The 13,542-nt window shown below is 39.2% G+C and overlaps 1 protein-coding gene across 2 annotated transcripts in view; it reads right to left on the bottom strand.

The window, feature by feature from the left end:
- Positions 1 to 2,627: 2,627 nt before the first annotated feature.
- GRID1 (glutamate ionotropic receptor delta type subunit 1) overlaps positions 2,628 to 13,542 on the bottom strand; it is a 533,398-nt gene continuing 522,483 nt past the window's right edge. For both annotated transcript variants that reach the window (XM_032191106.1, XM_032191104.1), the window contains one exon: positions 2,628 to 3,099. In XM_032191106.1, the coding sequence (XP_032046997.1) occupies positions 2,671 to 3,099 (429 nt within the window). In that variant the 3' untranslated portion in view covers positions 2,628 to 2,670. The remainder of the gene's footprint in view (positions 3,100 to 13,542) is intronic.

Below are 13,542 nucleotides of genomic sequence, written 5' to 3'. Positions count from 1 at the left end.
GCATAAAGCAGCCATGTTCTGTAGGGCTGCCTTACACACAGACTTAAATACTTTTCCGAGTGAGGACCATGTGGTTTGGTGCTGCAAGATTCTGATCGTTTTAGATGTAATCCTGAAGGGCGTTTAAACAGGCAATTCACAGTCTATGCATAAAAAACAGTAGGATCCAGCATCATTTTAAAAGTTAAACCACGCTTCCAAACTTTACAGCACATGGTAAGACTGAGCTGGGAGGAGAATACTGAATATGGAGAATGTTAAAGTTAATCCCCCAAATATACTGTATTCACAATTTATTCCACAAATGCAGTTCAGTTTAAATTATTCAGCACTGTGGTTTAGACTAGAACATGAAAAGGACCTAATGTATTTTGTGGAAGCAATGACTCCTCAGCAAAGCAGTTTCAGCCCCCTGCTCTGTGCTTTACAGGGAAAGCATAAGGGATCATCTTGGGCAGCCCCAGACGAGTTTGTTTCCTACAACATGGGCACAGAGCCAGCAGCACTGGCCACACTGCTGTGCACCAGCAACTCACCATGGATCCTCGCTGTCCAGAAGGGAGGATGTGTCTGGGTGGTCACTTTGTTGGCCGAGCAAGCTGCTCACCCCTCCACACCCTGTGGCCAGAGGGTTATAAGGATAATAAGAGGGAAAAGTATGACAAAAGAGGAAGGAAAAAAATCCCAAGCTTGTGCAGGCCAAGTGTCTAAATAAGATAAACCTAGTCAGCTGACTAGAGCATTACTAATTTTTAATTAGTTTGAAGCAAATAGTGCAATTTGTGCCAGGCTGCAAAATCGTGCTGTCTTCATGAGGAACTGACCTGACAAATTAATCCCTGCAAGAGTCCTCTTTCTGGAAGCTCACCATCAATAGTCCTCATTTAAACAGTATGCTGAGTATGCTCTTCCATTAGGCTGCTTTTATATCCCACTTTAATTTTTCTTCCTTACCGCTTGAACTGTAGATGTAAAAATTTGGGGACTTTTATCATCTCATAAATATACCTGTTGAGTAATTATGCAAATCAAATTAGGAGCAATCAATGGAATGTTTACTTATCCAAAAGCCTGACCTAGATTGTCTACTGACTTTCTGGGGATGTAAATGCATTTTTACCTCTGTTCAAACACGATCTTTCACCTTAATGTAGGCAGTGATTTTGCTGCACCGAGATCTACAGCCTTTTCCAAATAGCGATGTTCTAATAAAGTGGTGAAATCCAGCTACAGAGGAAAATTGCAACATAGCTATAGGAATATTTTTGAGAAGATACTGAATTATCCCAATTCTGAATGAAAAGCAACTGATGGTCCATTAGCAACAGTGGGTGAGGAGGGGACACATTAGAACTACTATTTGGGAAGGAAACAATGTGTTTTGGTTTTAATTTTTTTTTTTTTTTGTCATATGAAATTGCACTAGTAATATTTGCAGAATGAGACATTAAATTAGCTATATATGTTGCTTTATCTTTGTCCTTTGATTTGACAAAAAAAAAAAAAAAAAAAGCATTTTAGAGCCATTTCTACAAACATTATAGACATGGCCATTAGAATGTTTCTCTTTATAAAATCAACAGAAAAACAAACAAACAAAAAAACAAACAAACAAACAAAAAAAAACAGAGCTGTGCTTGTAGTCATGAGGATAGCCTTATAATTCAGGGATATGACTTCAACAGTGAGCATCACATCCATTTTGCAGCAAATTCCTTAAAAATCTCAAAGAAAGGAATGGCACCAGAGGGCACAGTCGCTGCAGTGCCGTTATCTCCTGCCTGCCCAAGCTCTCCCTTCTCTCAATCCTGTCAACCACTGGTTACTCCCCTTTTTCATTCGTGTATATAAGACACACACATACACGCACAAAAAAAGAAAAAAAAAAAAGATCAGCTTTTTCATAACAGCTTTACCCATAACCTGAAACCTGCTACTTATCAAAGCATTTATATATATATAATATACATATGCTATATGACATATATATTATATATATAAAGAACATGAAAGATCAAATAAAAACAGCCCCACAGCACAGTAAACATATAAACACACAACTCAATAATCTGTGCTTAAACTTGGGAACCACGTGGAAGCTTAAGTCCTTGTTAGAAGGCAAAAGTTCATCTTTTGTTGGGTTTTAGTTTTAATTCAAATTTAAAATATTTGTTTCTGTTATGCTAGTACCAGCTGTTAAACTCTCCGAGTGAATTGCCATCAAGAGGGTTTTGGGGAAAGGAGAGGTCTGAGCACAGTGAACTTTTCTGGCAAGAAATGGATTTTTTTTTTTTTTTTTTTTTTTTGCTCTGAAAACAAAAAGAACAGGAAGGATATGCTGAAATCCTCAGGGAAAAAAAAAAAAATGGCCCTCAGTCCCAGTAACTGGTCTTCTTTGGCACTTGAGAACGATCACAAGTAGTTTGCCTTTTTATTCATATAGAACAAAATTTACAAAGTCATTCATACATTTTTGTTTGTTTTTTTTTTTTTTTCTTTTGTTTTTTACTGACTTCGAAAATTGGGAATATTCAAAATACACTTTTACCCCACTTCATTCTTTCATTATTTACATGTATATACAAGAAAAATGTAAGAGTTTCTTTTTTGTTTGTTTGTTTTAAATTTTGTATTAAAAAGCTCTGCTGGTTGTGTTACTGTTTGTTTTCATCAAATGGATGTTCCATGAGAGGGCTCCATTGCTTCTGGAATGACTCCCCCTGGCACAGACTGAAATGACATTGGGATCGGGGTTTTCACGGGACTCTGACGAAATAGTCCTCCATTTGGCGACCTGTGTTTACACTGTATGGAGGGCATGGTGGCTGAGCTGCTCAGGGGCAGCGGCAGGTTGCTGCCAGAGGCAGCTGTGAGTGTCCTGCTGGCACCATGAGTTGTCTGTTCTGGTAAAAAGGTGGTGACAGAAAGTTGTGTGTTCTGGTATTCGCGTACCGGCTCCAGGGTCTGAGCTGGCTGCATGCCACCGATCTCCAGGGCTGAGATTTCGATGGACGCCGGAGAGATCTGCTTGTGGGCTATGTCCTCATCGATTAAACTGTTCATGCGTCTATGGACCTGCTCCAGGTTCACTTCTTTATCCTAGTGAGGAAGAGACCAGAACAATCAGTTCAGACACAAGTACCTTTCACGTCTGCCCCCCTGTCCACCCCGTGTGTGATAGGAGCTGCTGGTTACTCATTAGATCGCTTCGATTTCATCTGTGCCTGTGCAACTCCTCAAAGTCTGCCCAACGTCTCCAGCTGAGAAACGCACGCTGAAGAAAACACCAGCTCAATCTCAACCTGCAAAACCCACTGATGTTCTCAATGCCATCCTCCCTGGAGGTAAAATGACTTCTCTGGTTCAGCCAACAGGAGCTGGCAGCAGGGACCAGCACATCCCACAAGCCCTTAGCTCACTTTGCACAAGCCCAGGATAAAAGCCTCGGGGAGGCGAACAAGCGAGCCAAAGAGCAGCCTGCTGCTTTGTAACCCCAGGGCAGCTCAGTGCTCCTCTAGCTGCAGTGCACTTTGTAAGGATTACAGCAGTGTGACACCATGCACAGCCTATCTGGCTCCTGGGTATTTGCTTCTTATGCCAAAAACTATTGGCCAGGGGTTGTGGTGGTGAAGAAGTCCTCCCTTCCCAGCAGGGAGCCCCGTGTCACCTACCTGGCAAGGACCATGGACCTCCTGGAAGGGCACTGAGATGGAGACCTACTCTGGGAGCCCTGAGGAGGGGAGTGCTCAGCTGTGTGACTGACAACAAGCTGTCATTCTGACACCTCATCTGGTACAAGTTTAGGTCTGTGGTCAGTGCTTTGGAAAGCAATGCTGGCCTTCAGAACATGCATTGCTATCCTCAGAGAATGAGTCACCTAACGCTCCCAGAGAGGTCTCCTCAAGGGACTTTCGGCACCACTTGCCAAACATTTTAGCTTCCAGGAGGAAACATGGCCAAAGAAGTTGTCTTTAAAACTTGAAGCAGCAAAGACCTACAGCTGCTGTTTATCTCTTCAGTGTGGTATGCAGGAAGCCCAAAATGGAAAGCAACAAAACTGGCAGGGTAAAGTCACCCACCTGGGATGCTGTTATGACTGAATTTTAATGGCTAGCAGTGCATTGCAAATAAAAAGGTATTATATCATTTCTCTATATTTCATAAAGCACAGCTGTGATCTGCAGTTGTAGTTATTTGATGCAACATACGGCAGAGTAGCAGCAAAGCGTCCATAAAAGCCCAACAGACCTGGAACTGGAGGCATCCCTTGCTCTGACAAACTGCAGTGGGCAGCCAGCAAAATCCCAGGCTAGGAGATGGGACTACCCGAAACTTTTCTGTTCCAGTAATCCCCGATTGCCAACAGGTCTACATAGTCCTAGCTGCTTAAACCCAATACTAGTAGCCTTAAAGACGCTCCTGTTCATGCCGAAAGCTAGGCTCTGGGAACAGAACAGTCTGCTGTATCAGTGCCAGCCACTCCTCATGACCTTCTACTGCTGCCTTTCAGGTGGGGCACAGCAGATTACACTGTTATTCCAGTGTCACCCACTGCTTTGCAACTTTGCCTTCACCCTTAAATTGACAATTGAATCAGCTCCAAAGCCCTTGATTCGAGCCAATAACAAATACAACAAATACAGATTTGATTCTCGCCTTGTGGTTTAAAACCACTTCTACGTTACTCAGGAACCATTGGATTTGTTGATCTCTGCATGGATTTAGAACTGAATTAGCATTACATGATGATGAACCCAATCCTCTGTCCTCAGCTTTGGCTAAATCCCCATTGATTTCAAGTGGAGTACAATTGTTCAACAATTACAAGGCTGAGCAGCAGTTTTCACTTCCCTTCTTAATCAGTGGAATGAGGGTTCCTGTTTCATTTCCATAAAAAAATCACTAAACTCCCTGTGTGGCTCCCCAGAACGTTGGCGATATTATCTGCCTCACCAGAGGAACACATACAGACTGTATTTTTTTAATGCTGCTTTTTCAGCAAAATCCTCTAACCAAATGATTTTGAATTAGGCAAAATCAATGGCAAATAAATAAATAAATAAAAACTTTTGTGGCAGAAAGGGCCTAGACAATACTTGAGTAGAGAGATGGTATGGCTGCATTAAAGTCCTTTTTACCAACCTGGCATGTCAGGCTCCTTATTCTATAAGTTAGATAATGCACTAAGCTGACAGTAATGCAGAAGCTCCTTCATAAACTCCGTAGCTAGGTAAATTAAGGGTTTGTGGTATACTGGCCAGAGCATTACATGGATTTCATTATAGATTTTATGCATCTCTACTTCTTGAAGTAAAACTGTGGACTGGGGGCAAGAGTAGGAAGTGTTCTTACATTATCCCCAGCTGGGACTAAGGGCTCGACCTCCGTGGGCAAGTTCATTTTTGTGCAGCATCTCACCAGGTACTTTTGTGTTTTCTTTATCTGTCTGTCAACAAAAGCCTGCGGCAAAGTCCTGCTTATCTGCAAAGTTTGGCTGTCGCAGTGTCTGATGACATCTGTGTCTAAGGAAGCTAACTCTCAGAAGCCCGTCATAAGGTGCTTCTTCAGGTCCTCTGTACTACACTTCCTTTTCTCAGAAATGCTGCTCACTTTGATTTAGACTCCTAGGTTTGCACTCCAGTTATCTGGGACCCATTTTCTTGCCAATCTGCTACTACAAGAAAAGAAAAAGTAGAGAATTCAGGTTGGAACTGCACAAATACTAGAGGAACAAATTTTCCTAAATAAGACTTTGGAGAAATGTTCATGACTCATTTGCATTTTTATGAGCTTTTACCAAATACTAATGCTTTCTTCAGATCATTTTGAGTGAAAATATACATCAACATTTTATTGGTATTTGTATTTTTTGATGGCAAGGATATCCTCAGTGCATTCCATCCTGCTTTGCTATTGGAACAGAAGTAATGTGACTGGGATAACTAGCCAAGCCAGGGGGAATGGTGCAGCTCCAATACTTGCAACACGCAGTTATCAGCTGTTGGCCGAGGAAAAACACATTAGTGAATGAAGTGCACTCCTCTTTTGGAGCATCTGTGCACAATATCTCATAAAATTCAAAGAATTAATCCTTGTTATATATTTAGCTTAGCTCTTTTGAGATATAAAGAGCCACAGATGAGATCCTCTTTATAGACATCTCCTGCTTCAGACCAGAGAGGTTATTAATTTTCACACTATTTGGAAGTGTCCCTCTGTTAGCCTAACAGAGTTACCCTCCCTTCCTCTCTACGCAGTCTAGCCCAGAAATGGAATTGCTCAGAAATGGTGCATTTGCAGTTTTGCAGTTGCATAGCATTTCACAATATAAACATAAGTTTATACAATTGAAACACAGACATCACTTTTAATCTACTACAGAACACCTCATAAATTAAGTAGAGAAGTAAATGCTGGGGCTTATTTTTTATGAAGTAGGTAGGGGTAGAGATTTCATTTGCCTACTTCTAACTCTATTCAGCACGAAGGACAACTTTCTGGCCTTATTAAGATCAGGGAAAAAAAAAATACAAAGGCTTCCAAGAGCCCAGAAGTTCACATTATTCCTTCTTTCTGTTACTAAAATAAAATGTTTGTAAAGGTTAAGGAAAACAACTCTGTCTCTGAGGAATAATAAAAACACATTTTAAAGGTTCTTCCATTTTTCTTTGTCTTATTAGATGAAGAGCAGCTAAATAACAAAATGTCAAGCTTGGTATGAAACTGTCTTAATGTTGAGAGAATGATTTTTCAAAAAGTAAAGATTAGAAACACCTGAAAAGATTAGTTTGTCCTTGCATAATTGAAGACTGCCTTGAATCCTAGGATTTCCAGAATGGAAGGTGTTCTGATAGCTTAATTTGACAAGTGAAGCTTGCAGAGTTTGTAAATTCTGTAAATCTCATCTTTTTCCTTTATTGGTCTCCTGGAAAATTCAATAATAAAACATATGCTACAGAAAAGTAACAAGATAAACAAAAAGGGTTAAGAGTTAATAACGCCAAACAAATAAATCTAAAAAGTTAAGACATTCTGCTCTTTTGCCGATTCAGTATTACCCCTTACTTTAGTTCTATAATTCTTATTAAAAATGAGCCATTTGTTATAACCTTAAAACCCTTAGTTAGCTGTTTTTTTTTTTTTGTTTGTTTGTTTGTTTTGTTTTTTTCCTAAAGCTTTGTCATCTTAATTGTGAAATGGTAATGTAGCATTGCAAAAGATCCCAAACTTTCTCATGCTGCAACTGTTCTCATCAACTGTTGCATCTCTGTGGCAAAATTAAGGAATTGAAATTTTTAAATCAGTATAAATTTGCACATTGAGGCTTGGAGCTAGGGAATGGCAGAGGTACCGGATCCGGCAGCTGGAAGGGAAAAGCTGGAGCCACCAAGGAGGTTTGTGTGCTGGTTTTCCAGCGCAGAGCCTTCCCTGTGTCTGGGGCCATCACTTCAGTGTCTGGGGCAGGCACATTACTGAGGGTTTCTTTTCTCTCTCTCTCTCTCTATTTTCTTTCTTTTTTTTTTTTTTTTTTTTACTTAATATGCAAAACTTAGTTAATATTATAAATATGTCACCTCTCTGATGTTTCATGCCAATTTAACGTCACTTTTCATACATAGTTATTGGATAAGTGTATATGGTTCTGTTGCCAAAAGGAGATCAAATATTTTTCCTTTGCTGCCTTCATAATTCTATTTTCAATATTAATGTTATGCTACAAATAGATCAGCTGAAGAAGTTAATCAGTGAAATGAAGAAAAAAATATCACGTGTAAGGAAAATGAATTATAAACACAGGCTTATCCTTCTCCAGCTTAAGGAAAACAGCTACCCAAACATTGCTTCTGGTCAGGAAATTATCTTATTCATAAATACCAATTTAAATGCCATTCTTCCCAATGGGTTTGAGTTCCATAAGGGCAAATGAAGGGCATGTTTCTGATACATCCTAAGCACTTGATCCTGAGCGACAGGTTCAATGGTCTATGACTGACAGCAGGAGCACACTGTGGCACGCATCTGCATGGATTTGAAGGATGCTTACCTGAATTATCTAACAACAACTAGCTCTGCACAACAGTGACTTCAAGAAACTGTGATTCCCTATTAGAGCTAACTAAGTTTGACTTTATCGTGCAGAGAGAAATTATGGCGAGATAAAAAAGCTGATAGGATGACTTAAAGTGTAATCACTGTATTTTCTATTTTATTTTCTGTGACTTCTGACAGTGGGCTCTGAGAAAAGTGCGTGGGCAGTCAGATTAAAATAACATGAAACTACTTGGGAGATTTGGAGTCAGTTAACCTCAAATTCTAGAGATTACAAGTTGATGAAGTCGTTTCAGTAGGGCCAAATGCAGAATGGATAGCTGGAGAAATTGAATGCTAGATCTATTCCAAAACTGTGATGAACCATGTCTGCACCCCACACACGCAGACTAGAGGATAAGTATAAGACTGATGATCCTGACTCTAAATATCAAGCACAGATGCACACACAAAAATAAAAATAAAAAAGTAGCCAACATGGGCAGGCAGGCACATACATGGAGGGACAACCATGAATGTGCTGATACCTCCCAGTCAGATGCAGATAACTGTGCCAAATATTAAAAAAGCCTGTTAATGCAGTTCTTAATAAGGCTCGGGAGATATGGTGAAAATAATGCTTGAGATCTTTTAGAGCAATATAGTCTTAATCACCAATTACAGAGCATTTCTGTTTTGTTTGGTTGTTTCTGTCCTGGGTGACAATATGAAGGATAATCTTTCAGTGAGTGGATGAAACCAAAGCAAGAGAGAAATGTTAACAATGAGTTTTCATTCTGTGAAAGAACTATTTTAGAAAATTAGGCAATTTTGTAAATAGGACTGGGGTTCAAAAGTTGAGTCAAGCCCCAGCCTCAGACAGACATCCCCTCTTGTGACCTTGGCCAGGTCAGAGGCCAGTCCCTTTCCCATCCATGTAGCAACACCTCTTAACCCATATGCATACGTGGAAGACACAAGCATCAGTGGTCATGAGAGACAGAATGATGGAAGGCACACATGTACCCAGCTACGCAGGAAGGAAGTTTCTGGGACACTTCCATGAACAGACAGGCAAACTGCGTAACTGAAAAACAAAGCAGAGAAATAAAAGCAAAACAGGGAGGTTTCCCCACTCAGGTGCCCACCGGCTATTCTCTCAGCTCAGGATGGAAACTGACAGCTCCACCCAGCTCCCAGCCCCTGTCTGGTGTGGTTCAGACATCACTGACTCAAACATTTAGCATGTTAAAGAGAAATGAAGAGGCTGCAGATCCCTATTTGTTTAAGAAAAGACTTATTTTTAAATGCTGTATTCACAGAGGGTCATTATCACTGCTTTCAGCTGCAACTACTGCATATGTAGAACTGCAATTTTATTTTTTTCCGTGAGATTGTGACAAAGTGGCAAAACCAGACATAACTGGCTTGCTCAGGAAGAAAAAGCAGTGAAGATATAAGTAATAAATGTGCTGCAAAACAATGAAAACCCAGTATGGTGTTATATAACACAAAGAGCCCCTTTTTAATACAAATCTTTTTGCCATAGTCATTATTTTTCGAGATTCTGCAGTCGACAATGCAGTGAAATGCAGACAGATGTGCAAACAGATGCAGCGATGATGTATGTTTGCTGTCATTAATTTAACACAGGCAACTGACCTAGTCAAACAGCACTTAATGTTACATAAAATTTGCAGAGTGGTTTCTGAGTGTACTCTGCTAGATGCTGGTTTGACCATAACAATATCTTACGAGAAATAAGTACAGATGCGCCTCAAGAGTCTACTTGAAGGCCTACTTTTATAAATAAGCCCAATTCTGCAATCAAGCTTCTGGTGGAAACAATACCATGTATTTTAAATAAGCAATTAAGTAAGCTATCATCCATAAAACAGCTGTTAGAAGAATGTATTGAGACCGACATTGGTTGAGGTCCAGTAGACTGTTATCCAATTGAAAGAAGAAAATAAATGAGTTTTGCAAAATATTAATTTCAATTGATGCGTAATCATCTTCAGAGAAATAAAACTTCATTAAAAACTATGTAGAAGAGGTGATCTCCTCCACCAGAGAGCAGAAATTCTATTACGAAGAGACAGCAATATTCTTTCCCTGTGTGAAACCTGAAAAAAATAAATTAAGGAATACTACAAAGATGATGTAAATGTGATAGAAAAATCCTTCAGATCCACTGCCAAATTTCACTCCCACCTTCCCACAGCCAAAAAATACCTATAATTGGTAAAATTAAGCTACTAACAAAAAGCCAAAGACCAATAAAGTGGCAGTGACTCGCTACAGAACTGCTGTTGCAGCAAGGAGTTTCATGAAGTAGCACACATCTTCCCACACTCACCTTGTCCCCCTTGCTCAGGGCAGCTTCATTTAACCTGCAGCCACATCTAGCCAGGGAACTAATTCTGAAGATGGTTACGACTGTCCCATAGTCTGGGCCTGTACGCTTTGGCCAGGAGGGGAGTAAGTTCCCCACCAGGCCACCAAAGCACATGATGCACACCAATTTAAACTAGCTGAACATCTGAACATCTTTTTTTTTCTTTTCTTTTCTTTTTTTTTTTTTTTTTTCTTTCTTCCTCTTCAACTGCAACCTCATTATACAGCACAGTGTGAATAAATACGGAGGAAAGAGTACCAATGGCACATCTGTTACAAATCAGGTAATGGCAGGTAGACCCCTAGTCTCTTTCAATGACCTGCTCCCACATTCGGTGTAATCCATGAGCTAAGTGCAATTACACAGAAATAGTGGCTAGTCCTCACAACCAGCAGCAGACTCAAACCCAGAAGGTGAGAGGCTGTGATAGCATCCTCATTCGTTAATACAGAAGGGGACATTTAACATCATGCTGAAGTATTCAAGCTTTAAAGTCCTTACCAAACTTGGTTCACAAGCATTAGAAGCTGGTAACTACAAAGAAAATGAATGACTCGTTCACATTATACAGATGTTTCCAGTTTTCATGAGGTTAAAAATAAATGGATATAAGAGAATGCACAAAAACATTTTTCAACACAAGCAGCAAAATGCAGTAGTGAATGAATGCTGTAAGCATGCCAATGTCTCTGCAAAGGAACTCTTTTTAGGAGAAAGGACATGGGGAAACCTTTACTGTGTACGCTCTGCATATATTATAGTTACAGGCATTTACAACAACACAAAGATCAGGTTCAAGGGGACTTCCAGGGACAGGTAATGATGAGGAGAAAACTAGCAAGGATTCATCTGTGCAAGCATTTTCAACAACAAACCAATTATCTGTATGTTTATTATAAATTCTCACCATACTTCTGAGGCCCAGCCTCACATCATTGGCCATCTCCAGACAGAAAGGGAAAGGAAGATGTGGGGAGAAAAAGAAGGATCAAAACAGTGAGGCTAACAGTATATTTAATATTTCACTCTTTTTAGCAAACATATACTTATTACTTGTTATACTTCTGGTTCGAAATAGCAAATTCTAGTCACTGCAACCAAACAGGATTGTCTTTGAGGATGGTGGTTTCAGAATTCAACTATGACATCAGAAAATCACCCCATGAGATGACAGATTATTCTTTTACAAAGTACAGATTAAGTTCACCAACATTCTGTTCCAAAACTCACTAAAAAAATAAGGTGATTCTTTACATTCTTTTACACAACTTTTAAATTACTATCTAGTTCATAAAGGAAGTAATTTTTCACTCCACTGAGCACAAAACAAAGCAGCGCTACCCTTTACCAGTCTGATTTATGCTTCTGGAGCATCAGACATAACAGATTGGTCACCATCCTTCTTCACCATTCTAGCCTAGCCAAATCCAAACCTCCAAAATTCCCATTTTTGCTACCATGCCACAGTACCAGAGAGATGTGGCACAGGAGCCACAAGGAGTTGCTTCTGCAACTCTCTTGGTGCCCAGCAACAGTTGCCTTACAAAGCCTCTCCTCCTCCACTTCAGTTATGTGAAAGTTTTAGAAAACTATTACTCCTGACTATCAGTCATGTGTATTTTACTTAAAAACTATTTTTTTAAAGGTTTCTGCATCCCCATTGAGGGCATATTTTGGAAACTGCCCAAGCTCCTATTTCAATATGAGAAAATAAATGGACAAATCATTAGGTAGCTCAGCATATTGAAAATCTGTTCAACGGTGTTCTAAAAGAGAACCCTCAGATAATAAATACTTCTGAAAAAGAAATACCACTTGTTATGTTGAGCAAAAAGATCTATTCTCCACAATAGTAGCACTTGGGTTTCTTTAATATTTTTCTAATATTGAGAATAGGAAACAGGTTATTTCAGGTATTGTAAGAATGATTAATTTCAATGGACAAATAGATTTATAAATTGCCTGTTATTACTGTACAGTAAGTTACTAGTACTAATATTTTTCTTCTTCAAGAAGAAGCCAATAGCTTTTAAAATAGTCTGACCAAGTTTAAAATACGCTACCTATCTGTCCTAAACAGATTCTGCTGCACAAAAACTATAGATATCTCCAGAAGATCACTTCAGTACACATATAAAGTTTATGCTTTAGACATGCTGGTTCCAAAGAAACGTAAGTTTAATCTTAACATCTAAGGTGAATGGAAGTTTAAGCTGGGTGAGATCTTATTTAATTTATGTACACATTTAAAACAATTAGTTGGATCAACATCCAGGTCCCTTTACAAACAAACAAACAAACAAATCTTGAGGAAGCAGTCACATTTTATGTTTATTATTATTATTATTTTGATCTTTAACTGACTTTATTATTACTGAACATTCAAACCTCCTCAAGACGCCAAGTCTCCAATACCACTTTAGGCTGAGATAAAATATCAAACATTAGCTCTGTAAACATTGTGTGAAGAATCTAAAAGAATCTGACACATTAAGGCTCCAATTCAGTAAAACACATAAGCTCATGCCAAGCACATGAGTAACCACAGAAGTTCTCTGGGATAGGTCATATAATGCAACTTAAGCAAATACTTCAATTCATTACCAAACTGGACCTTTAAACAGGTTGCTTCTTTCTGAGTTCTCTGTATAGCAACATGCATTTTTTAAACTTATTTCTCTTCAGATTTTCCTTTTATTTTTTCCCTTAGGGTTTATGCTAAGTAAGTCTAGATCATATCCTTAAGAATCCAATTTTTCTTATATGACTGACAGAAAAATTAAACAAAACACAAAAATCCCTTCCTTGCACCTAGGGACATATGCTGGAACCAAACAAATGCTTGAATACTGCTGTGGGTATTGGGAACCTGGGCCCAATGTCCTTAGTCATGGGGTAGACACGTCACTTTTAATCCACTACAACCTTGACATAGATCTGTGGTGATCAAGAGCAAGACTTTATCGATTGCGTTGGATTCTGGATGAGCACACTGCTTGTGATCTGATATTACAGAATATCTGCATCACCATTAGGGACCTCTAAGGAGAAAATCTTGTTTCTTCATTCATGTAAAAATACAACACTGAATTGGTTAAGGTACGCTTGAGTTCTTG

Source organism: Aythya fuligula, chromosome 7 (genome assembly GCF_009819795.1).
Source record: "Aythya fuligula isolate bAytFul2 chromosome 7, bAytFul2.pri, whole genome shotgun sequence".
Classification (NCBI taxonomy): domain Eukaryota; kingdom Metazoa; phylum Chordata; class Aves; order Anseriformes; family Anatidae; genus Aythya; species Aythya fuligula.
The sequence above is the reverse complement of the archived record's forward strand: the minus strand, read 5'-3'. Positions and strand labels throughout refer to the sequence as shown.